General features: G+C 48.6%; 2 protein-coding genes across 5 annotated transcripts; both read left to right on the top strand.

Moving 5' to 3' along the window:
• The first annotated feature begins 511 nt into the window (after positions 1–511).
• On the top strand, positions 512–4,340 carry VPREB3 (V-set pre-B cell surrogate light chain 3). Its single transcript, XM_041729502.1, has 2 exons — positions 512–3,208; positions 3,894–4,340. The coding sequence occupies exons 1-2, from the start codon at positions 3,160–3,162 to the stop codon at positions 4,208–4,210; spliced, it is 366 nt and encodes a 121-aa protein (XP_041585436.1). The 5' UTR covers positions 512–3,159; the 3' UTR covers positions 4,211–4,340.
• A 1,145-nt stretch (positions 4,341–5,485) lies between these two features.
• Positions 5,486–13,898, top strand: ZNF70 (zinc finger protein 70). 4 transcript variants are annotated; one of them, XM_041729440.1, is made up of 2 exons: positions 5,486–5,637; positions 9,218–13,898. In XM_041729440.1, exon 2 carries the CDS (start codon positions 9,297–9,299, stop codon positions 10,644–10,646), a length of 1,350 nt encoding a protein of 449 aa, XP_041585374.1. In that variant the 5' UTR covers positions 5,486–5,637; positions 9,218–9,296; the 3' UTR covers positions 10,647–13,898. The 4 variants fall into 4 exon arrangements, with proteins under 4 accessions (XP_041585374.1, XP_041585376.1, XP_041585375.1 ...); XM_041729442.1 differs by having other exon boundaries at positions 5,568–5,613; XM_041729441.1 differs by lacking the exon at positions 5,486–5,637 and adding an exon at positions 5,707–6,070.
• The last annotated feature ends 11,756 nt before the right edge of the window (positions 13,899–25,654 follow it).

The raw sequence follows: 25,654 nt of genomic DNA, 5'->3' as shown, positions 1-25,654 counted from the left end.
TGTCTCCAGCTTTTTGCAATTATAGTCAGAAGAGGGATCCCTGGGTGGCGCAGCGGTTTAGCGCCTGCCTTTGACCCAGGGCGCGATCCTGGAGACCCGGGATCGAATCCCACGTCGGATCGAATCCCACGTCGGGCTCCCGGTGCATGGAGCCTGCTTCTGCCCCTCTCTCTCTCTCTCTCTCTCTCTCTCTCTGACTATCATAAATAAATAAAAATTAAAAAAAAATTATAAATAAAGCCAGAAGAGATATTGGCAGACAGGATATTGTGTTTCTCTCCTCTCCATCCTTGCCCATCCTTTCTTTGACTTTCTCTCCCTTTCTCTCTATCTTCTTTCCTTCCTCCCCCTAGTGGCCCCTCTGTCTCTATCTCTGTTCTCCTGCCCCCTCTCCATGAGCCCCTACCAGACCCCTTCAGCCAGGGTGCCAGGTAGGTGTCTGGAGCAGGCTCCCAACCTTCGCCAGCTCCTTTTTCCCCAAGATTTTAGAAATGCACCCTCTCCCATGATGATTAGGCTATTTGTCCTGCCCTCTGGGCTGCTGAGTCAGGCTTGTAGCTCACCCAGCATTAGTCTGCCTCTGGATAAGCAGCTCAGTGCTTCCACCGGTACAAAGGGGGGGTAGTAAGAACACCGCTCAGCAAAGTCCTTGTGAGGATTAAACATGGTAACACTTTTTAAATTTATTTTTAAGTAGACTCCACACCCAGTGTGGGCTTTGGACCCTGAGATTAAGAGTTGCATGTTGTACCGAGTGAGCCAGCCAGGCGCCCCTTAAACATGATAACGCTTTAAAATGCCACCTCGGTGCTCAGTATGCAGCAAATGCTCAGAATCAATACTGTGCAAAAACAAGTAGTGTTTCCCAGATTTATTTAAACACTGGACACTTTCTTCCTGGCACACTGCTGTCACTGGGCACCTGGGTCCTGCAGAACACAGCTCAGGTGGGGTTGCAACCAAATTCCAGAAGGGTTCATGCCGAGCTCTGGAACGTCAGCTCCCACAACCATCAATGTTGTCCCAAGGGTTCTTCTTCAGTGCTGACATGAAGTAGTCTTTGATTTTGAGTGTCTGGGACATGCCCTAAGGAGGTGTTAGAAATGGGACTCATTGGAGAAGGGCTTTGTAACCTCCCCTGAGGGAGCTTTCAAGGCTTTGAGTTAATGAGAGCACAGTGTTTTAATTACTTTTATTATTATTTAGGTATGCTAAGACCAGCGGACCAGGAGATTGCCACCGAGAGGCAGTTTGTTCCCCGCAGACCTCTAGAGGAGGGGGCAGGCCGCACCACAGAGGGACGCATGGGGAAGCACCTGGTAGATTAGAAGGCAGAGGGTGAGAGGGAGCCACGTGGTTTCTGAGGGAAAGAAGAGGTAGAGTAAGCAGGCTCTAGTTTGAATCATTTCAGGGCTCTGGGGCCTCCAGTCTATCCCTGTTCATCAGGTACCTGGCGCTGGGTAAGGCAGGAGAACAGGGGCCCAGAGTATGAGAGCCATAGAAGAAGTGGTTGGGGGTGTGGGCTCTGCATTGGTTTACATTTGCTAAGTGTCTGCTCAGGGGGGTTATTTACCATTTCTAGGAATTGGCTAGCCCTGGGAGAGTCAGTCCCTCCAAGGTCAGCAAGGCCCCAGATGTCAAAGCATCAGAAAACAGAAAATGTGAGGCATGATTAATATATGCACTGTGCCTGGCACTGAGCAAATAAATCCCATCTGCTTCTTCACATCCCTTGGGCTGGCACTATGATCATCTTCATTTTCCAGACAGGGGACCAAACTTGGCTGAAGTCATGTAGTTAAGGAGGATCTGAGGGGCTTCTGGGTGGCTCAGTCAGTTAAGCATCTGCCTTTAGCTCAGGTCGTGATCCTGGGGTCCTGGGGTGGAGCCTCACATCAATCTCTCTGCTCTGCAGGGAGCCTGCTTCTCCCTCTCCCTTTGCAGCTCCCCCTGCTTGTGCTCCCTCTCAAATAAATGAATAAAATCCTTAAAAGAAAAGAAGAGGAGGATCTGAGATTCAAGTTTGAACCTCAACTTGGAAAGTCAGCTCCCCTCTGGCAAATTAAAGGGATTGACCAATGTCAAGTGCCAGTGAGGATGTCTCTGGAACTCTCCTATCGGCTTGTGGCAGGGCAAATGGGTACAATCATGTTGGGAACACTGGTAGTATCTACTAAAGCTAAATGTACATGTTCCCTACTGCCCAGTGACTCCAGCCCCAGGTGTCTGCTGGAAGAAATAACACCGATGCACCAAAGACATTGTCAGGGGTATTTACAGAAGTTTTCTTTTTAATGGCTAAATACTGGAAAGCTCTCAAATGTCTAATAGGAGAATGGATAAACTATGAATACACTGTAGCTTATCCACACACAACTATGAGAATGAATTAGGCATTGCTGCACATATGGATGACTCATGAAGAAGCAGGAACAAAAGGAACACACTATCATTCCATTTAGAGTTGGTGCTCTAGAGCAAGCAAAACCGATCTAAGTGATTCAAGTCAGAATGATGGGTTACTCTTGGGGTTGGAAAGGCTGTTTACTGTTGGGGAAGGCACAGGAGGGAGCCTTCTGGGGAGATGGAAACATTCTAAATCGGTCCCGCCTGGGTGGCTCAGCAGTTGAGTGTCTGTCTTTGGCTCAGGGTGTGATCCTGGGGTTCTGGGATCGAGTTCTGCATCGGGTTCCTGGTGAGGAGCCTGCTTCTTCTCCCTCTGTCTATGTCTCTGCCTCTCCCTCATGAATAAATCTTTTTTTTTTTTTTAAAGAAACATTCTAAATCTTCATCTGGGTAGAGGTTGCGGGGGTGGAGATATTTAAAATCATCAAGCCATACACTTAAAATCTGTGCACTTCACCCTATATGAGTCACACCTCAATAAAAAAAGTATCTACCTGTCCTAACTACATGTGTATAAATGTGTGGATTTCTGGGCTCCTGTTCTTAGAAGATCCTGTGGGGACCAGGACCCCGACATTTGGGAAGATAGGACCCAGCTGATGGGCCCTAGCCACTGTGCCCCCATGCCCCCACCCCTTGCAATGGGCTGATTTGCATGCCTTGTCATGGTCCAGGGGCTTCCCCTGCCTGTGCTCTGAAGCACCTGGAGTGCTCCCAACAGAACGACTCTTGTCCGCCTCTCTGCCTCTGGCCATGGCCTGCTGGCATCTGGCCCTCCTTCTGACTGGGGCCCTCCTGTCAGGTGAGCTCCCCCTAGGCCTGGCTCACCTGAGTAGGGTGGGGGATGGCACTGGCACCAGAGGGCCCCTGCAAGGAAGCAAATCGATGTGGGCAGTGGGAGGGTTTTAGAAGGGGCATTAAGGTGGAGGGGACATGGGACTCCGTGTGGGCCTCAGTTTTGCCATTTGCAAATGACCAGATTGTTAGGATCATTTCAGATTCTGATTCTTTGGGGTCTCAGAAGAGACTGGAAGTGGTCGGTCACCTTTTTTAGTTTTTCACGTGGGAAGCTACCCCAAGGGCCTCAGGGACAACTTATCCTTGAGAAGATTCCCAGCAGCTAGTTGTCTGAAGTTGAGCTGATGGGTGGGATAGCCCAGGAGGCCTCCCTGGTGGTGGTAGTTAGAGTCTGGAAGAGCCAGTGTTACTGAGGGGTAAGGGTCTGCAGGACAAGGAATGGGGGCAAGCAGAGAAGGGCCCAGAGGCCACGAGTCCCACACTCTGAACTCTAGGTGCTCAACTGAACACATTCTTGGTAATGTAGCACAAATGAGGACTTGGGGGTTGCCAACTTTGTGCCCCATCTAATCTCAATTCCATGGCACTGGGCTATGAGCCTTTTGGGAGTCAGAGTCTCCTTTGAGTCTGACCAAGCCTTCATGGGGTAGGGACAGGAAGAAAGGAGCCCATGGGTTGTTCTCTCTCAGTCTTTCAGCCAGGCTTGGCCCAGCCAGATGCACTGCTGTTCTTCCCAGGCCAAGTGGCCCAACTCTCCTGCATGCTCAGCCCTCGCCATGCCACCATCGGGGAGTACGGTGTGTCTTGGTATCAGCAACGGGCAGGCAGTGCCCCCCGCTACCTCCTCTACTACCGCTCAGAGAAGGACTACCATCGGTCCCCTGACATCCCTGACCGCTTCTCAGCAGCCACAGATGCTGCCCACAATGCCTGCATCCTGACCATCAGCCCCGTGCAGCCTGAAGACGACGCAGATTATTACTGTTCTGTGGGCTACACATCCTAAGGGTGGAGTGTGGGACAAGTGCTTCATATCTGCTTCTCATTTCTGCACCCTGATCTTGGGTTCCCCCCTCTTTCTCTGAATCTTGATTTTCCTCCTCTGTAAAATGGGTTAATAATATTAAACATGTGAACAATAACCATTCTGAGGGCCATGAAATTCCTGCTGCCAAAGTGACTGGGAGTGTGGGGGTAGGGATTCTGGGGATTGTTATAGAAGAGGAAACATTTGAGACCCTTGGGGCGGGCCTGGTCTCTCCACTGGCCCCCAGGGGCTCAGACTGGTAGCCTGGGCTTCCTGTTACCTGAGGAGCTGGAGGAAGAGAAAAAGGAACCAGTTCTTGCTGCTCCTAGCTCTGCATGGCTGGTTGTGGTTCAACGCTCAAGGGGTGACTGGACTGGGTCCTCATGGAGCCCAGGCTGCTAGCCTGGGGGGCGAGGAGAGCTCCTGCCTACTTCTTGATGGGGCAGGGAGGCAGGTGTGAGTATGTGGAGGGGGGTGGAGGCACTCAGAGGCACCTGAGGGTCCTGGGGAGGGTGCTGAATGCAGGTGGGCAGCATCTCTCCCGTTAGGAATGTGTGTCCTACTGGTTTCCAGTGTCAGGGCTGTGCCCCTCTCCCGCACTGGCTGTCCCACAGGCAGGGAAGGCTGAGCAACTGGATCCAGTGGGGAGACTGGGTGGAGGGGCAAGTCTTATCAGAAGCAGAGCTGAGCGACTGGGGGTTGGGGGGGGATGTTCAAGAACACACTCCTCTTCTTTCCTGGGTCCCCAAGAGGCACCTCATGTCTGGAGGTCATCCCTCACACGCACTGGAGTTGGGGGGTCTCCAGGGTGCAGCCTACACTCCCAGCCGTCTCCTGGGCCCTCCCTGGGCCCCTCCTCATCTCCGACTCTGCAGGCAGGACCAGGGCTACCCAGGAGGGGGGATCACACAGGCCCCTGGGCCTGCGCGGGGTGACGGGCTCCTCAGCTCGGGGAACCCCTTCCCTCCCCCCCCCCCAAGACCCCAGCCGCCGCAGGGGCCTCGGGCTCGGCCCTGCCCCAGGAGGTTGCAGCGGGAACTGGCCGGCCCAGTTGCCTCTTATGCACCCCAGCCGACGGCCGACGAGCCGTTTCCGCCACGCCCAGGGACGCCCAGGGGACCGCCCGGGGAGCGGCTCCCGGCGCGCTGCACCAGCCGCTCCGCGCGGACTCCCGGCGCCGCAGGATCACCGAGACGCGGGGACCTCCGCGCGGCCTAGAGCGGTCCCGGAAGTGCCCGCGGGCGGGGGGCGGGGCTCCGGGCGCTCGGGCCGCCGCGGGCTCCGCGTCAGCAGCCGCCGCGGAGCGAGGCCGGCTCGGCCGCGGGTTGGAGCGGCTCAGGTGCGGCCCCGCCCCGCCCGCCCGCGGCCCCGCCCCGGCCCAGGTGAGCGGCCCCGCCCCGGCCCAGGTGAGTGGCTCGGCGTCAGCCCTCGTGACCACCTGTCCCCCGGTGGCCCCGGGTGTGGGCGGCCCCCATCGGTGGGAGGCGTGGAGGGGCGCCCGCTGCGGCGCTCGGGCGGCGCGTGAGTGTCCGCGGCCCCTCGCGGGCCTCCAGCCAGGAAACCCTGACCGGACCGAGGGTGTCCTGGGTGCCCAGGCCCCAGGGGCTCCCCGAAGCACAAGGTGACCTGTGCAGGAGGAGCCGGGGAAGGCCCCGAGAGAGATGGGAAGATGGGGCCCCAGACCTTTGGATCTTCGGTCCAAAAATACTTAAAACATTGTTGAGGACAGATACAGGATTGCCAACTTCCCAGAGTGGAGACTTCAGCATGTAGGTGGCCCATAGTGGGAATGGAAAACCCCCAAGGAGGGAACTTTGGAGAAACACCACGACTTAACAGGTGGGTGGAGGAAGAGTTGCGATCACGGATACCCAGAGAAGGGGATCAGAGAGCATGAGAACTGTGGGGAAAAGTTTCAGAAACGAAGGGAATAAAGCAGGGAGTGGGAGGAAGGTGGGGGGGGGGGTTTCAAAACCTCGAGGTGTTCAGACAGGCAAGGTGGGTTTAACGCAGGGGTGGGCCTGTCGTGTCACACCTTCCAGGTTTTCAAGAGAAAGCCTGAAACCTACTGAGCTTCCAGTATTGGCAGCTAAGTCAAACAAAAAGAAAAAGTTCCAACTCTTTTCAAGCCAAACAAAACGTGTCTGTGGCAGGATCCCCAGGCTGCCAATTTGTAACTTCTGAAATGAAGGGTTTTGAGAAGGGAGCTATTGGTGAGCACGGCCAAAAGGGGTGGGCAAGTGAGGTCTGAGAAGAGAGGGATTGGCCATAAGGAGGTCACTGGATGCCAGAGCTGAAGATGCTGAAGTCCCAGCTGAAATTGGAAACTTGAAATTTTGTCTCCAGGCAGTACACAGTCCTGTGATTTTTCTCTGGCAACATTTAACGTCTTAGAGGAATTGACAGAGAACGTTGGTACTTGGCAGCTGGTTGCTGCAGGGCAAGGAGGTAAGGAATGCGATGCTGGCCAGTCTATAGTTTGAGCCACGATAAGAGTCTAAGCTAGACAGGGAAGGGTGTGGACTGGAAGAGGAGAACGTGGGTGAAATTGGTGGGTTGTTAGACCTGATGAGATCAATCTAGAGAACCCGAATGACTGGAGGTTGTGCTTGCTGCACAGGAGGGAAACGGGAGTTAAGTGGTCTAAGAATTTTTGAGAATACTTCAGTTCTGTACTTCTTTTCACACGTGGCCTTTTTTAACCACCTGATAATTCATTTAAAAAATCATTTCCAAATCGGAATGAGTTCCATCAGGACTATGCTGATTAATTTAGTGTGTTTTTTTATGCTTAACTGTCTATGCTTCAGTGTGCTGCCAATAGTACCTTTGTATAGAGTGGTGAGGATTAAATGCAAATGTGTTTATAGAAGGTCTAGTAGTGCCTAGGACATAGTAGATGCTCAATGAACACGAGCTGTTATTATTATCATGGTACCTGGGGTTTCCCTTCAGCTTGCACAGCAATTACTGAATGGGAGGTTCCTGGGGGGCTTCCTCAGAGACCACCACAGTGGGATGGGAGGTGTTCTAGGATCCGTCCTTGTCCCCATGAAAACAACCCCTGTCAACTGGAGCAGCTCTGTTTTTGTCTTTTATTTTTTAAAAGATGATTTATTTGAATAAAGAGTTCTGGGGGACACCTGGGTGGCTCAGTGGTTGAGCATCTGTCTGCGGCCCAGGGCATGATCCTGGAGTCCTGGGATCAAGTCCCATGTCGGGCTCCCTGCATGGAGCCTGCTTCTCCCTCTGCCTGTGTGTCTGCCTCTCTCTGTATGTCTTTCATGAATAAATAAATAAAAATTTTAAAAATGAATAAAGAGTTCTGTGCCCCCTCCCCCCCCAAAAAGTGTGACCATCCATTCTAACACAAAAACAAATAGCTTTTCCTCCATTCAGTCAAGTATATTTTTTTACTGTTTTTTTTCTAAAGATTTTTATTTATTCATGAGAAGCAGGCTCCCTGGTCAGCCTGATGCGGGACTCTATCTCAGGACCCAAGGATCACGACCAAAGCCAAAGGCACATGCTCAACCATTGAGCCACCCAGGTGCCCCTCAGTCATGTATTCATGCAACAAATGTATGTGGAGATTGTCCTGTTGTGCTGGGGGTTGGGGGTGGGGTATCCCAAAGTGAAGGAGCACAGTACTTACCCTCAGGGGCCTCTCAGGCAGTGGTGGCAAGAGTCCTGCCAGCTGATGTTTGCCATCTGGGGTGGTGAGTGCTGTGATGGACGTGTGCACTGAGCTCTGCAGGTCACTGAGGGGGTGTGTCTGAGATCATCAGTCTTAGGGTACAGAAAAGGGGACATTAGGACTGAGTCTGTGGAGATGAGCCAGTGGTAGTCTGAGAAGGGAGCAGGACCTATTAGGAGGAAGCAGCAGATAGGGGTATATGGAAGGAGAGGCTGAAGATGGGGCTGGAGGGGCCAGTGTGAAGGAAGGGCTTTGTGAAGGATTTGGGCTGGCACAAGATACTGAGACATAGAATCAGGCCTGTTTTTAGGGTATTTGATACTGGTGTCAATGTAGACAACTGACCAGAGGGAGCAGTAGAAGCTGGGAAGTTGGTGGTCGGTCATTTGGGAGGTGAATATTGAATTAACCCTGGTGAGTTACACTGAAGTCTGAGCTGGAGACTGACAGGGAGGAAGAGACCTCTTTTTTTTTTTTTAATTAAATATTTTATTTAGGGACACCTGGGTGGGTCAGATAGTTAGTTGAGCGTCTGCCTTTGGCTCGTCATGATTCCGGAGTCCTGGGATCGAGCCCCATGTTGGGCTCCCTGCTCAGCAGGGAGTCTGCTTTTCCCTCTCCCTCTGCCCCCCCACCCCCGCTCATGCTTGCTCTCTCTCTCTCTAAATAAATAAAATCTTTTAAAGAAGATTTTGAGAGAGAGTGAGCAAGATTTGAGAGAGAGTGAGTAAGAGAGAGAAAAAGGGCAGGAAGAGGAGGAGAGGGAGGAGCAGACTCCCCACTGAGCAGGGAGCCTGGTGGGGGACTTGATCCCAGGACTCTGGGATCATGACCTGAGCTCAAGGCAGACACTTAACTGACAGAGATACCCTAGCCCTAAGCAGGGTTGTGGCTTGGGCACCTGGCTGGAGGCGGTCCAGCTAACCGATATAGGAAGGAAGTTTGCATTCTTTCTTTCTCGAAAATGCCCATTCCCAGCATCCTCCACCCTCCATGCGAGAATCTTGCCCCTTTTCCACAGTGGCTCCACTTTCTGCTCTAGTCCACCTTTCTGAACACCTTCAGCCTTTAGATTCTAGACACCACGGTGTGGCACTTGATTCTGTCTGTCTTTTTGTAGTTGTTTCCGATATATCAAACTTATCTTTAACTCAGTGGGGTTCATCTCAAGGGCAAGCGTGGATCTTATACTTATTTTGTTATGTCCAACATAGATTCTGGCACAGGAAGGAGGCCTGCACTAGGTGCTTGATTTTCAGACTTGACAGTGTCCCTTGTTTTCTTTTCAGATTGCAGGAACAGTAAATGTGTCCTTAAGAAGACCATCTTTCAAGAAATACAGTCTTTGGGGGTGATTCTAGATTCACAATGGAGGTTCCTCCAGCAGCTAAGTTTGGTGAGACCTTTGTATTTGAGGATGGGTTAGAGATGCAGCAAGAACTTTTCCCGGAGGAGGACCTGGGAGACCCTTTTCTTCAGGAAAGAGGTTTAGAGCAAATGGCTGTTATTTATAAGGAGATCCCTCTTGGGGAGCAAGGCGTGGAACATGACGAGTATGAGGGCAATTTCAGTCTGTGCTCAAGCCCTGTTCAGCATCAAAGTACCCCCCCGGTAAACAGACCCCAGGATGATGAAATCTTCAGCCAAACCTTCTTCCAGAAATCAGACCTTAGTATGTGCCAGATAATTCACAGTGGAGAAGAACCCAGTAAACACAATACTTGTGAGAAGGCGAGCAGGGCGCACTCAGGACCTAAAGAACCTCACAGAACTGCACCACCAGCAAAACCCTACGCGTGTCGGGAATGCGGGAAGGCCTTCAGCCAGAGTTCACACCTTCTCAGGCACCTGGTAATTCACACTGGGGAGAAGCCCTATGAGTGCTGTGAGTGTGGGAAGGCCTTCAGCCAGAGCTCACACCTCCTTAGACATCAGATAATCCACACTGGAGAGAAGCCCTATGAATGCCGGGAATGCGGAAAAGCCTTTCGCCAGAGTTCAGCCCTCACACAACACCAGAAAACCCACACTGGGAAGAGACCATATGAGTGTCGGGAATGTGGGAAAGATTTCAGCCGGAGCTCAAGTCTCAGAAAACACGAGAGAATTCATACAGGAGAGAAGCCTTATCAGTGTAAGGAATGTGGGAAATCCTTCAATCAGAGTTCTGGCCTGAGCCAGCATCGGAAAATCCACACCCTGAAGAAACCTCACGAATGTGATCTCTGTGGGAAAGCCTTTTGTCACAGGTCCCACCTCATTCGGCACCAGAGGATTCACACTGGGAAGAAACCGTACAAATGTGAAGAGTGTGGGAAGGCCTTCAGCCAGAGCTCCAACCTCATTGAACATCGTAAGACCCACACTGGTGAGAAACCCTACAAATGCCACAAGTGCGGGAAAGCCTTCAGCCAGAGCTCGTCCCTCATTGAACACCAGCGCATCCACACTGGGGAGAAGCCCTATGAGTGTGGCCAGTGCGGGAAGGCTTTTTGCCACAGCTCTGCTCTGATTCAGCACCAGAGGATCCACACTGGGAAGAAACCCTATGCATGCAACGAGTGTGGCAAAGCCTTCCGGCACAGGTCGGCCCTTATTGAGCACTATAAAACCCACACCAGAGAGAAGCCGTATGAGTGTAACAGATGTGGCAAGTCCTTCAGGGGAAGCTCACACCTTATTCGGCATCAGAAAATCCATGCCGGGGAGAAGCTCTAGAAGGAGGAGCTCACACCAAAGCTCAAAACCCTTTCCCAGCTGGAGCCCACACCCCATCGCCTTGTCTGAAAAACCCCACCCACCTTCCTGATCCCAGGGCCGAATGGAAACATGCCAACCCCAGTGCTCCTGGCCCCCCCACGCTCGCACCTGGCCAGGTGCCCCACATGCAGCAGGTTTACTGAGTGGGCGGGAGGGTGGAATAATGGGGAGGTCACTGAAACAGAGGCGTGCCCACAAAGAGAGCTGGCCTTCAGTTGTTCACATTTGACTCCCAAGCCTGTGAGATTAAATTTTGCTGTTTCTTCACCTTTGTCAAAATCCAGAAGAATAAATACCCAAGGGAGAAAGTTGAGTTAAACACACAAAGATGTCAGATGAACTCTTTAACATCAGCTGCAGTCTGGCACTTTTAGAAGATAGACCTGTGCTCAAAAGTCCAAATCTGCTAAAGAAAAATGAGTTCAAAAGTAGATGCATTAACAGGAAAATGGAATCTTTCACCTGGCTTGGCACTGGTGGGGACAACCAAAACAGGTTACAGAATAAAAGGAGGGTCTGGAAGGATTAATTCTGTTGGGGAACAGGGTGGGGAGCCCCTGGCATGGTCTCTTAATCCCTGTTCTGGGTTAGAGTAAGGGTAGTTTCTGGCAGATGGCTCTGTCACAGGATGGTAGAAGTTTGGTCCTGTAGGTCACAGGACATTTGACACTGGCTTTGACTCAGCCTGGCCCAAGGCATTAGCGCCCTCCAGTTATAACCCCTCCACAAGGCTTAGGGCTCCCAAGACCACAGTGTGCCTTGGTCAGCAGCAGGGCCCCCTCTCTGCCCTCCAGAGCTGGGGGGACAGAGGAAGCAGGGTGATTCAGTCATAGGTCCCAGTTCAAATCCCAGTTCTGCCCCTCCTGCTTTGTGACCTTGAGGAAGTTCCAAGGTTCCTGTTTCCCAATCTGTGAGATGGGGATAGTGGGACCTGGCCACATACCTCTGAGGGTGCAAGACTCTTGTTCAGAATGAAACCACCCATGCAAGTGCTTTGGCAACTGGCAGTTGAAGATAGAGACCCAGAGGGACCCTTGTGCCACCCAGAGAGATATTTCCTAAAGACCAGAGAGGCATCCCTGCTGGTTCCCCAGATGGCAGGGCTTGTAGCCCATCCTCTCGTTGAATGAGGGCTTAGGCTTTCCTTCACTCCCTCCAGCCTGCACCCTGGGCTGTGGATGCCCTGTGGGGCCATGTCCCAGCTAAGGACTCTTTCTACATGCCATCCTGAATCTCTCCCCAGCAGCTGTGTGGTCTGAGTAGCCCACGTCCCCATACTTCTCTCTGTCCTCTCCCAGACATTGTTCAGAAAGTACCATTGCCTGTGTCCTGCCTAGACTGGTTCAGTCGGCATCCCCAGAGGGACTCAGATGGTGATGTGTATTTAAAGCTCCCTGGGTGATTAGAACATTCCAGTATGTAGCCAGGGTGTGAGCCCTATGCTAGGCATCCATTTAGCCCCAGCATCTTGCAAATGTCAGGCCTGCTTGCCATGAGCAGAGTTTGAAGGTGGCCGTTCTATCTCAGTCCCCGTACTTCCCACCCCCTAAGAATGGGCTCAGGCAGTGCCGAGTCTGGCTGGTTGAGAAGTGCTTGTCTCAGGTCCTCAGGCCTTCGTGTGGCCCCCAGGATTTCTATGGTACTGCCTTCCCTTAGGCTCCTCAGAGGCAGTCTGAGCGATTTTGAAATTTTCTGAAAGTTTACAACTGGAATCCTGACTCCATCTTGGTAATACAGGCTATTTCAGCTAATCAGAAGCTCAGCTTGGCAGTCATGTATAGTTTTGATGAGTAAAAATGGACAAGTTACTTAGTAAGTGGGGCTCGGCAGCCTGGAGATTTTAAGAGGCCAAGTCTCTACCTGGGGGGATCACAGTGGGAGTCCCAGTATAAGAACAGCAGCTGCTCCTGTCCAGCTCCTGTCTGTTGTGTGAATGAGACCTTGAGCCAGCACCCTGGGTCTCCTAGAACCTACTGTACCACTGGCTAGACTGGCCTGCCTGGCTGGCCCCTGGGTATTGTCTGCAGGTGGCCTGCACTGACAGTCTTCGGTCACTTACCAAGAATGCAGAGAGAATTGAGAGCCCCTGCTCAGCATGGGTGGACAGCAGCCCCCTGCCCAAGATCTACCTCCTTGGCACCCCCAATTCGGCTTTGCCTTGGCCAGGTCTGTCCTTATCGGGCGGTCATCAGTTTCCTACCTTTGATGTCTCTCTCCATGTGCTTTCTGCACACCCCAGCCAAATTGATTTTCTTAAAGCATCTCTTTGCACATGCCACCACTCTCCTTAAAACCAACCCTCAGGGGCTTGCCTGCCCATATGGCCCCATTTCAGCCAATCTGGTTTGCTCCTTCCGAACAGACCACAGAGAGTTCATGCCAACCTCCCCAGACACTCCCTTCTCTCCCAGCTTCTCTCAGCTTATTTTATGCTGTTCTTCATTCTGGAATATGCACTTTCTCCTCTTCCTTGACCCCATGCCCTCCTTCTCTTGATAGTTTATGTAACATGGGGATTGAGATCCCTTTTCTTAAGGGTTGACGGATTCTCACATAACCATGGTAGGACCAGGTACTTCTCAAAGTGTGAGCAGAACCTAGTCCCTTCTGTTCACATTCCTCCACCATTTTATGTATTTTTAAATCCTTCAATTTATTTAGGTTTTTAACAGTGTAATATTACAAGAGAACATCCTGGTAATATTTTAATTGTCCTTGGATTTAGTTGTCATTTGTTTTTGTTTGGTTGTCTTACATTATTTTCCTTCTGATGTCAGATGTTGAGTGTTGTAAAGCTCCAATCTTGGTCTTGTTTACTAATGGAATGGTTTTGTCAAAGTGTATGTATGCCGTCTGTTTTCTTTCTTTTTTTTAAATTTTACTTACTATTTTACATTTCCAAGATTATTTAGATATAGCTAATCATATTTTTAATGTTTCTAGTAAATGCAGGTACTCTGGTCTACGACTTTTTTCTTAGAGCTTTTTCTGCACTCTGTCAGTTTGACATGTGCAAATTTTTGATACCATATTAGGAATTTCCTTTTGGCCCAAGTGCTGTTATTTTATTTTTTATTTCCAAGTGATGAATGCATAGGTCATTGCTGTTCTTTCTTATTGTACTGTGGTGTCAACATTTCTAAGTGTTCATTGAACTACTCTGGGCCTGAAGATATGATCAATTTCTATAAAGCGTTTGTGTACTTTCCACAAATGTGTTTGTACTCCATCAGCTCTATTTGTTAACTTGTTTTTAAATTACTTTTATTCAAATTCATACTTTTTCTGTTGTTTACAGTTCTTAACCTGGGGGCTACAGACTGCCTAGGTGCCCATGGGTGTGCAGATTTTAGAAGCAGCATAGAGGGATTGAACAAAGCTATGTGGTTATGTATATGAATGAATTGTTCAGGGCCAGAGGGTGGGGGGCCTGTAGTATTCACCACAGTTTGGAGTCTGTGACCCCCAAAATAGTTAAGAACAGTCATTGACATGGTCAAATCATAGTCTGATTTTGTGTTTTTTACTTTATGTATTTCTGTTTCACTTAAATTTGTTTCTATTTTATGTTTGTTGTTGCAATGTTAGATCTGCAGTTTTTTCAAATCCTTTTTGAGAAATAGGGTATCACTAAGTACCATGATATTTGGAGCATATATATTTAATAGTAATATATTGAAAAATCGTGCCTTTAGTGCCCTCTTTGCCTCTTTTAATGCTTCTAGCTTAAGTTTTTCTTTTCCAGATGCCATAATTGAAGCCCCTTGCTTTTTTCAATTTGCATTTGCATGCAAGTTGATTTAGCTCTGCATTTCCTTTTCAAAATTTGTGCATATATTTTGCTGTATAACGTATCAACAGCAAAGTGTCAGATTTTATTCTGATTCTTTCTGTAATTTTTTTCTTTTTATACATAAGAAACTCATATGATTGTTTAGAGTAAGGCATAATTTATCTTCGTATTTATTTTTAAAATTTTTTTTAAATTTTTATTTATTTATGATGGTCACAGAGAGACAGAGAGAGAGGCAGAGACATAGGCAGAGGGAGAAGCAGGCTCCATGCACTGGGAGCCTGACGTGGGATTCGATCCCGGGTCTCCAGGATTGTGCCCTGGGCCAAAGGCAAGCGCCAAACCACTGCGCCACCCAGGGATCCCTATCTTCGTATTTATATTTTAACATAGATTAACTCATTTAACCCAAAAAGGCTATGCTCATTTAAGCCCCAATCTCTGTGAGTTATCAGCCACATGTGAAGTATTATTTCTGGGTAGGCTTAGGGTCTGCTGTTGGGCACATCTACTCCTCCCTGTCTTTATCAGTGCCAGGCTCTGTCCTGAGCCCAGTCTTAAAGTCAGCCCCTGGCTCAGTGTTCTTGGCTGTAACATGGAGGAATGATGCCACCTCACACCCCTGTGGAGCTCAGAAGAGTTAGAAATACAAACATGGCAAACTGGGGGTATAGAGGATTATTACACTATTAGTGTTTTGAAATGTTTCTTTAATTTTCTGTTCTTATTCCCAAAGTTCTTTCAGTGTAACTTGGAAGAGTACATCGTGCTTTTTAGAAAACACTGCCAGATATAGCAAAGAATTAGACATCACAGATCAGTCTCACACTCCCTGAGTGAACCTTTTTGGTAATTTGAATGAGAAGTGGGAGCCTCGATCTCATAACCCCCATCCCCATGACCTGTCTGTCCCAGGTGGGTCCCCTTGTCAGCCTTCCCCTTCCCCCCTCTCCTGTGGCAGGGGCGAGTGGGAGAAGCACTGTCACGATTGCAAAGGCTGAAGAGTGTGGTCAGTCACTCTGGCCACTCCTGTTGCAGGTGGGGAAGCCAACGGAGGCCATGACTTAGTGAAAGTGAGGTGCTTTAGTGTCAGATCTCCCAGCAGCTGTGGGCAACTGCGGGTGTTATGCTGCATCCTTGGGCACTTGTTGCCAAGACTTTACAGAGGTGGCAGGTGGTTTAGTCACTGTAAGCCAAAGTGAAAACCAGGTACTCAGTCCACTCAGAGTTGCTCCCCCCCTTGGGAACAAGTGGACATCTACCAACATTATACAAAGTAGATATAATTTGCCAGAATTTGCCAATGCACACATTTCTTGGGGGTGGGGAATGAGAACCCTTTGTGGGAGCATCCCATCATCAGTATCTGATAACCCAGGACATGGCATCAGAAAGTTGCCTGGTGAGTGTGGAAGTGGGGTGTCATGTCATGGACCATCTCTCCTGTGCCACAGGCCATACAATTGGACAGCACTTAGAATGCTGGGGCGCTCATGCTGAAGACCCTCCCAGTGCATGGCCTCCTCCCTGTTGGGTGTCTGCCTTCTGAGGTCCAGAGCGCCTTCTGGTGGCAACCTGCAAACATGCAAAAAGGCTCTTGTGAGAGCTCCCCAAGTGAAGTGTCTTTTAATCCTTGCTTCCTTTTGCCACCACTCTTAGCCAGGCTAACTCTTCTTCTCCCTAGAGATAATCAGAAGCACCCCATGGTTTCTGCCCTCTGGACCTCACTTAGATGTTCCAGGTCCTGGAACCCCTGAAGTGAGAGAGGGAATCACAAGCAGCCAAGTAATAATTGCTCCTTCTGTAACTCTCACGTTGCCTCATCTTTTGGAAGAGGAAGTGACACTTAACATGGTTCTGGATGGGTCCTCTCCCAGGATCACAGGCACGCTCAAAAGTGAAGAGCTGTCCTGGGCTCTTAGTGGGAGTGGAAGGGGGCACAGTTGCCTCCTGGAGGCCGGTGGGGATTTATTTGGGTCTTACAAATAAAGCCCAAGTCCTCTTCTTTCTCCTGATGGCTTTTCCTGGAGTTCCCCATAGGGGCCTCCCTCTCTGCCCATCTTCCTTTTTACCTGACTGAGCCTTGGAGGAGAGGGACCTGCCACCATGTCCCACAGTGGGCTGCAGACTGCAGCATGTGCTCTGTGAACAAGACACTTATTCCTGCCCGTTCTGCATATCAAGGATGTCTTTCAGCCCTCTTTCACCTGTTCTTTTCTCCAGACTTGGTGATTTCAAGCCAGGAGTAAGACACCATGTCCTCCTTGGCCTTCTCACTCATTAATCCCTACTCCAAAAGTCCAGCCCTTAATATCTCTCGATGCCACCTCCTCCTGTCACTTGATTGCTACCCAGGGCTGCCACCATCCACTGGTGGCCCACTGCACTGCCCCCTCCCTGGCCTTCCATGACTAGCATGACTTCTCCTCTGGCCTTTCTCCCTCAGCAGCCAGAGTGATCATTCTCTCAGCCTGCTGGGGTCACTCCCTTCCTCAACCCCCCATTTGTTTCTATGTAAACCTGTGTTGAGGCCAGCCTGTAGGCCCTTCCTGATGTGACCGTGCCCTCCTCATCCAGGCCCTCCATGCTCTAGCCACACTCAACCCCTGTGTCTCTGTGCTCTAGCCACACTCAACCCCTGTGTTTCCGAACATGCCTTCCTCTGGTGGGAAGAGAGGGAGGGTGGCTCTCGGGATAGCTGTCTCCCACGCACAGAAAGAACACGGGCTAAAGATGGGGCATCCTTCTTCATGGTTAGCTATCCTGAGAAGGGCATGTTCCCCCACCATGCTCTTCCCAGCCCTGGGCTGTATTCTAGGTTTCAGGTACAGCTGAACCAGGGAAGAAAGCCAAGTTCAGGGTGAGGGTCAACACTGATTAGTGGAGAATGAAAAGATAGAGCAGTTTCAAAATAGGGCGACTATGGTCCTCTATGTCTGACTGACACTTTCACATCATCTTGATGTAGGAAAAGACATTAGGGTTCGAAGCTGATGGCCAAGAAAGAATTCTTGAAATGTCTTTGGTGCAAAAAGATGATTTTATTAAAGCACATGGACAGGACCCATGGGCAGGAAGAGCTGCACTGGGGTCATGAGGGATGGCCCATTATACACTCTCAAGCTGGGAGGGGTGTAGGGAGAGCATGAGTCTTTAAGAGATTTCGGAAGCAAGTTTCCCAGGACCTTGAGGAGGCTAGCTATTGTTGGGAAAAGGTCATTTATTACTGTCTGGAAAAACAGTCATTAGACCCTTCAATGGGCCATATGCTTGGGGGATGATTGCTAACAAGTACCTTGTGTGTGTGTGTGGGGGGGTGGCTCAGAGATAAAGGAAGTTTCTAAAGGAATTTTTATATGGTAAAGTAGACTTACAGGATCCTGGAGGTCGGGCTAAGGTTGCCTTTTGCCCTTAGCAAAGTATTGACATCGAGGCAGTTGAGTCAGTAGAGGAAGGTCACTCTGCCTGTTTCAAGGACTTGTCAGTGGGCTGAAGGTAGTAAGGAAATTTAATAATTTTTCTTCTGCCTTTGTTTCCCACATCATTAAGACCCGGCAACTTTACATATATCCTAAAAATAACTTTGCAAGCACCTGAAGCAACCCCAACTACGGTTGTGCCTGAGCCCTTGCCCTTCACAGCCTAGCTCCTGCCCAGGCTAGCCAGGCCTCTCAGATCCTTGCAGTGACAGAAGCTCACCTTGTCCTCGGTTTCTTCCCAGTGTGATGGAGCCAGGGCCCAGCAGGGATTTTGAAGAAAAGCTGGCTCATTGCAAAGTGAAGTGGAGAAGAGCCTGGGGTCAGTTTCTTTCTTTTTTTTTTTTTTAATTTTTTATTTATTTACTTATGATAGTCATAGAGAGAGATAGAGAGGCAGAGACATAGGCAGAGGGAGAAGCAGGCTCCATGCACCGGGAGCCCGACGTGGGATTCGATCCTGGGTCTCCAGGATCGCGCCCTGGGCCAAAGGCAGGCGCCAAACCACTGCGCCACCCAGGGATCCCCCTGGGGTCAGTTTCAAGATTGTAACAGGAGACCTTGGTGTTTTGTATTCTCAGGAAGTGATGCAGAGAATGCTGGCAGGAGCCTATTTCCCCACAGTAACTGGAGAAGGGGATAGAAAAGGAGACCCGCCAATCCTTGGGGGCTGACGGATCTCCTTGTCTGACACCTCAGTGCATTCGAGGCTAAATATCTCACACGAAGCAAGAGGCCACCAGGGGACACCATGAGCCTGTGCCTAGAGCAACCTGGAGCAGGACCCCGTCCCCTGGTCTAGTGCTCAGCAGCCTATGGGATGCCTAGGAGCTGCTTCCCCTCGGCCTCTCTACAGCAGATCCAGCATCTCCTCCTGGGCTTCAGCCATGCCACTGGTCTGAAGCCAGACCTGCCTGGGGAAGCCCACCTCCAGCTGTGGGGGTCACTGGAAGCCAAGCCTGGGGACTCCCACTAGATGCATGGGTGATACCAGATTTTTACACGTCTCTGCCAGCATCTAACAGAACAAAAGGGCTGTGAATGAAAAAAGCTAGGACAGCTAACCTCATAGCCCTCATGGGGCAGAGTGTGCCAAGTGCAGAGCACACCTTCTTTCCAAGGACACATGGCACAGCAGGGGCACACATGCCGAGCTATAATGAAAGTCTCAGCAGAAGACAAAGGGTTAAAGTAGAAATTATGTTCTTGGAATATAGCACAATGATGACAGAAACAGAAAAATGCAACAGAGTAAGTGGTGTCACTTCTCCCCCTAGCCAGAATTCACAGGCTGGGACACCAGCAGCAAAAATGTGTTTCCCATTCACACAACTCCAGGCTCTGCTAGTTTAGAAGTTTTCTTCCCAAGAAAAGTATGTTTCTTCCAAGGACACGGTGAGAGTTGGCCTCCTTGACCACTGTGGGCATCTCATGCCAGTGAACAATGGCCTGGGCGATGAGCCTATTGGTATTGTGGGCCAGGAGGACTGTGACTGGAACTCTTAAGGCTTCAGGGCACCTTCGTCCTCTGATGACAGTTCACGCCAGCTCCTCCTGAATCCTTCAGTCAGAAGTGGTCATGTCCTAGATCCTCAGGGATGGAGATTTGGGTAATCCTGACCAGCTGCGGGGCTCCCTGAGGGCAAAGGGAATACAGAATGGGCAGTGGAAGCAATAAACACCAGCTCCAGCCAGGTGAACAGGTGTAGAAAGGAGCTAGTAGTTCCCAGTATTTCTATGTGAATATACATGCATTTATTTACTTATTTACTTTTAAGCTTGTATTTATTTAGTTATTTTTAGAGAGAGAGCATGGGCACATGTGTGTGCAAGAAAGAGGGGGATGGGGTGGGGAGAGGGGCAGAGGGAGAGGGAGAGAGATGATCTCAACCAGGCTGTACGCTGAGCATGGAGCCCAACACCAGGCTTGCTCCCACAATCCTGAGATCATGATCTGAGCCGAAATCCAGTCCGATACTTAACCGATGGAGCCACCCAGCTCTCCCTACTGTTAAGATTTTAAATAATCTCTACACCCAACATAGAGCTCAAACTCACCATCCAAAGATCAAGAGTCTCATGCTTGTCCAACAGAGCCAGCCAGGTGCCCCTGCATGCATTTATAACAGATGCCATACCGTGTCCCTACAATCTAACACTAGTTGTGTAAAGAGTGGGTAAACTTCTCTTTTGGTATCTAAGTTACAGGGTATTAAGGGTAGTGTGTGTGTGTGTGTGTGTGTGTGTGTGTGTGTGTTGACAAAGATTCTTTCCTTGTCAGGCTCCTGGACCTTCTCCTAGGCCCATCTGTTCACTTCCTTCTAAAAATCTGTTCTCATTTTTAAAAAAGATTTTATTTATTTATTCATGAGAGACACAGAGAGAGAGAGAGGCAGAGACACAGGCAGACAGAGAAGCAGGCTCCATGCAGGGAACCTGACGTGGGACTCGATCCTGGGTCTCCAGGATCACACTCTGGGCTGCAGGCGGTGCTAAAGCACTGAGCCACCCTGGCTACCCTCATTTTTGTTTTTTTAAGTAGGCACCACACCTAGTATGGAGCCCAACAAGGGGCTCGATCCCACGACCACGAGACCATGACCTGAGCTGAAATTAAAAGTCAGACGTTTAACTGAGCAACCCAGGCACCCCATCTAAAATCTGTTTTTTTAAGCAAGAACTCTCTGAAGTCAGTTTTACCAGAATCCCTCATCTTTGATATTGATTGGGTTCCCCATCCTCCACCATCCCCCAGGTGAGGTCTGATCATCCTGGCCTGTCTTCAGTGAAGTATCCTGTTAGGTCAGGTTAGCCAGGACCCCCTTTCCCATGATGTCCTTTCTTAGAAAACTTCCATTCACTGCCCCTCCCCCTGCCCACTTGCCCATGCTGTACTTGAATGGAGCCTGGCTCTCTGTTGCAATAGTTCTTGGATAAAACCTGTTTTTGCCACTTTAATTTGCTGACCTTAAAAATAAGGCAGTGACAGTTATTTTACCAGCAAAAATGGCATTATGTGTAGCAGAGAATTGCAATTTGGGACAAGTAAGCTATGGCAAAAATCATAGGCTAGTCTAGCAAATAAAATAGAGGAACATTATTTAATGGAAAAGAAAGAAAAAGTTGGGAGGGATTGTTTTAAATGAAAGTCCAATGGAGAAAGGCAAGAGTTCAGGGTGATGGCCATTTTCACTGCCCGAGTTGCTGGGGTAGTCGAATTTTTTTTTTTTCTTGTAGGAAATGCAATGTATGTTTTTTTCCTGTGGGTCTGTAATTACAGATTCTTTTTTATTGGGGATTCTTCTTTGGGGCAAGTCTGTAATTGACAACTCTGGAGTCTAGTGGTTTGGCAGGAGAGCTTCCCTCTTCTGGCTTCCAGACTCCATCTCCATGAGGTTTTTCCTATGTTAATTTTCACATTTCCTTCTTTTTGATCAAGATCTTTCTCTGAAAGCATTCCTGATCAAGAGTCAGGTTTTCTTAAATTCAGTGGCCTTTTGTCCCTCGGTGCCAGGAAGGACCTTTCCAGGGTGTCATGTGTCAGAGTGGAGAGAAATTGTACCAACTGGAAACCTACTGAGATCATGTTCGAATAACAGGGAAGGGGGAGCAGGAGAACTCTCAGGCACCTCCCATCGATAGGCCATACTTGTCAAGAACATAAGCACTGGAGGTCATCTCCTCCTTGGGTACATCGTTTTTACAAAGGTTTGACAGCCAACAAGTACAGAATCAAAAGTCACAGGACAATTCCAAATTGCATGATGATCCTAAGGTTTCAGAGCTCGGAGCCCTAGGTATGAAAGCAGCCAACTGAAAATATTTATTGGCACTTATTCCGACTTAGAGGAGAAGAGTTCCACTTGTAGAGGCAAACTCGGAATCAATATGCCTCCTGGAAGTCCCCTCTTAAAGCTTAAAGCAACCATGAAAGCAGAATAATGATACTGCAAGGGCACGCTTACTTGGAATTACCCAAGTGCATTTGAGATGATGTGGTGAGGCATAATTGTGAAGCAATAGCTGATGAATTTTTTTGCAAAACAAGGAAACTTCAAAGACATTTTAAAACAGTATTGTTACCTCAAACTGGAACTGAATGTATCATTCATGATACAGTATAATAAATACATTCAGGGACGCCTGGGTGGCTTAGCGGTTGAGTGTCTGTCTGCCTTTGGCTCCAGGCATAATCCCGCGGTCCTGGGATCGAGTCCCACATCAGGCTCCCTGCGTGGAGCCTGCTTCTCCTTCTGCCTCTGTCTCTCTCTGTGTGTCTCTCATGAATAAATAAATAAAATCTTTAAAAACAAATAAATAAATATATTCAGAAACTATGAACTTGGAATAAGAATTCGGAGTCATTAAATGGTCCAGATGAAAAAGAGAAACTTCTGTGAATCTTGAATCTTCTAACACGTCTGGTCTGGACATCTCAGCAAAGTGGTCTCATCAGATGTCTTCTTTGATTCCAGGTCACTAGATGCTATGCAGGTCCAGTGAGGGTTTGATGCTTTCTTTGCACACGTTGTGTGAATCCTAGATTCTGTTCTCTGGAGTTTCATGGCACAAGCATTGGTTAGCAGTACCTGACAAGAACCTTTCCAGGAAGGTTGAAGAGTCTTTCTGGAGGTGTCTTTTCCAACAGACAAAGTCTCCAGGTTGCAAGGCATGATGCTTAAGATCTTCATCTCCTGGGAGTGCACAGTGAAAAGATTGCTCTATTGAAGAAGCATGGTTATTTTTAATAGAAGCAACTACAATATTGAAATATTGAAATATATCTCTTTTTATCAATTGTGTGCCAAAGGGGACAGGGATCAAGTGCATCTGATGTCTTGTGACTATCTCAAAGGGTGAGAGTCTATGAGTTCCAAAGGGGGTAGATCTGAGATTTAGAAGGACCAATAGCAATGCTTTAAGCCATGTATTTGTGGGGTCTCTACAGATTTTGCCAGTCATGTCTTAATGGTGCCATTATTGTATTCAGCTAAGATTGAAGATGACATGCATCATGGAAATGTTGTAAAATGGCCAAACACACTTTTTAAAGCACCTGATCGGTAAAATGGGTTCCCTGATCACCATGAATTTCTATAGGGGTTCCCCCTATAGAGATAATCTTTTCCAACAGAATTTTACTTGCAAAAGTACCAGTGGGAGGGGATCCCTGGGTGGCGCAGCGGTTTGGCGCCTGCCTTTGGCCCAGGGCGTGATCCTGGAGACCCGGGATTGAATCCCACATCGGGCTCCCGGTGCATGGAGCCTGCTTCTCCCTCTGCCTATGTCTCTGCCTCTCTCTCTCTCTGTGACTATCATAAATAAATAAAAAAAAAAAAAAAAAAAAAAAGCACCAGTGGGCTGTCTACAAGGGAAAGCTACAGTCCAGTGAGAATTCATACAAACCATAACTAAAACATATTCATATCCATGTGATTCCAGAAGCTGTATGTAATCCATTTGCCAAGTCTCAAATGGTTCAGTGGATAGTTCGAAGTGTCTGGGAGCAATTTTTATTTATTTATTTATTTATTTATTTATTTATTTATTTATTTTAAAAGATTTTATTTATTTATTCATGAGAGACACACAGAGAGAGGCAGAGACACAGGCAGAGGGAGAAGCAGGCTCCATGCAGGGAGCCTGACGTGAGACTCAATCCCAAGACTCCAGGATCATGCCCTGGGTGGAAGGCAGGCACTAAACCACTAAGCCACCCAGGGATCCCCATCTGGGAGCAATTTAAACAGGGTTCTCTGGAGTGTACTTTGAGCAGTTGGACAAGTGACAGTTGGACAAGTGAAGTAGGCATTCTTTGCAGCCTTATTAGTATTTCCTGACCAGTATTGGTTCATGAATGCCATAATTTTGTCACTACACCAATGGTTTAATGTATGTACAGTGGTAGGTAGTGGGAAATTAAGCATTTCTGATCAGGCCATCTTGTTATTTCATCCAAATCAGAGTTCTCACTTAAAAAAAAAAGATTTTATTTATTTATTCATGAGAGAGAGAGAGAGAGAGAGGCAGAGACACAGGCAGAGGGAGAAGCAGGCTCCATGCAGGGAGCCCGACATGGGACTTGATCCTGGGTCTCCAGGATCAGGCCCTGGGGTGAAGGTGGTGCTAAACCGCTGAGCCACCTGGGCTGCCCAAGAGTTCTCACTTTTTATTAAATGAAGAACTATTAGATATTCAATATTGTTTTTTCCTTTTTGTGGGCCAATTGTTGGGTATCAATTTTTCCAGATTTCTCATTTGGGAGAACATCTCTTTGGACCATGACAGAGGTTTGACTGTTGCTTTTCTTTTCTTTTCTTTTCTTTTCTTTTCTTTTCTTTTCTTTTCTTTTCTTTTCTTTTCTTTTCTTTTCTTTCTTTTCTTTTCTTTTCTTTCTTTTCTTTTCTTTTCTTTTCTTTTCTTTTCTTTCTTCTTTTCTTTCTTTCTTTCTTTCTTTCTTTCTTTCTTTCTTTCTTTCTTTCTTTCGAGAAAGTATTCATGCAGGGCACGGGGAGGGGCAGAGGGAGAGGGAGAGAGAGAATCCCAAGCAGGCTCCCTGCTAAGCACTGAGCCCAACACAGGGCTAGATCCCATGACCCCAAGATCATGACCTGATCCTAAATCAAGAGTCAGATGTCCAACTGACTCCACCCAGGTGCCCCAGGAAAGAGAATCTTAAGCAGGCTCTGTGCCCAGTGTGGAACCCTATGTGGGACTCGACCTCACGACCCTGAGTGGAAATCAAGAGTCAGATGCTCAACTGACTGAGCCATCCACACACCCCTTGGCTGGCTTTTTTGATTACCATTGTCAAATTGTAGAATCATTTCTCCCTTTTGGTATTTCTTGGCCCCCAAAATGATTAGGAGCTAAGGAACTAAGGAGAAATGGGTGGGCAACTCTCAAAGGACATAAGCAAAGGGGATAGGTTTTGAGACAGGAACCTTTCAAGGTTTATTAGAGCCCCCCACTATTTGAACTGCTTTAGTGCTCTGAGGCAGGGGCTGCTTTCCAGCAGTGTGTTGAACGCCAAGAGTGTAGCTCCAGCATCAATAATGACAGAGATTTATTGCCAATTTGGAGCATTGTTTCTCTGAGCCAACTAAGAGAGAGCACTGGGGAGAGCTCTGTGGTTGGGAATTAGGAGGATATTGGAGAAGCTGGCTAGAGAGCCGGTGCACTTAAGTTTATAACAACCTTTTTCCGTATGTCCTGGCTGTTTTCAGTAATAGCATAGACCTTGAGGTTTTGGGTTTTGTCTAGGGGCCTCCGTTTGTTAGAGTTGAAAATGAAGAAGTTTAGCAGTGTTTCTTCTAGGTGTCTCATCTGGGGGCCATGAATGAGCTGGTTTGTCAAATTAACTATCTGGAGTGGACATAGTTTCCCTTTCTATCCTGGTCCTTTTAAGTAAAAGAGAAAGATCCCAGTTCAGCCCCTTAATAAACACGGAATTAAGGTTCTCCGAGGGTTTTCAACATGTACAGGAAGACCAGGATTTTCTTTGAAAACAAACCCACATTGATTACAATAGTCACAAACAGGTTCATCAGATTTTTTTTTAATTAAAGATTTTATTTATTTGTTTGTTTGAGAGACCACAGAAGCCGAGGAAGAGGCAGAGGAAGGAGAAAACGACTCCCCACTGAGCAGGGAGCCAGCTCCCTGCTCCATCTTGGGAACCTGAGATCATGACCTGA

Source organism: Vulpes lagopus, chromosome 14 (genome assembly GCF_018345385.1).
Source record: "Vulpes lagopus strain Blue_001 chromosome 14, ASM1834538v1, whole genome shotgun sequence".
NCBI lineage: Eukaryota > Metazoa > Chordata > Mammalia > Carnivora > Canidae > Vulpes > Vulpes lagopus.
This window is presented reverse-complemented; position numbering and strand designations above follow the sequence as displayed.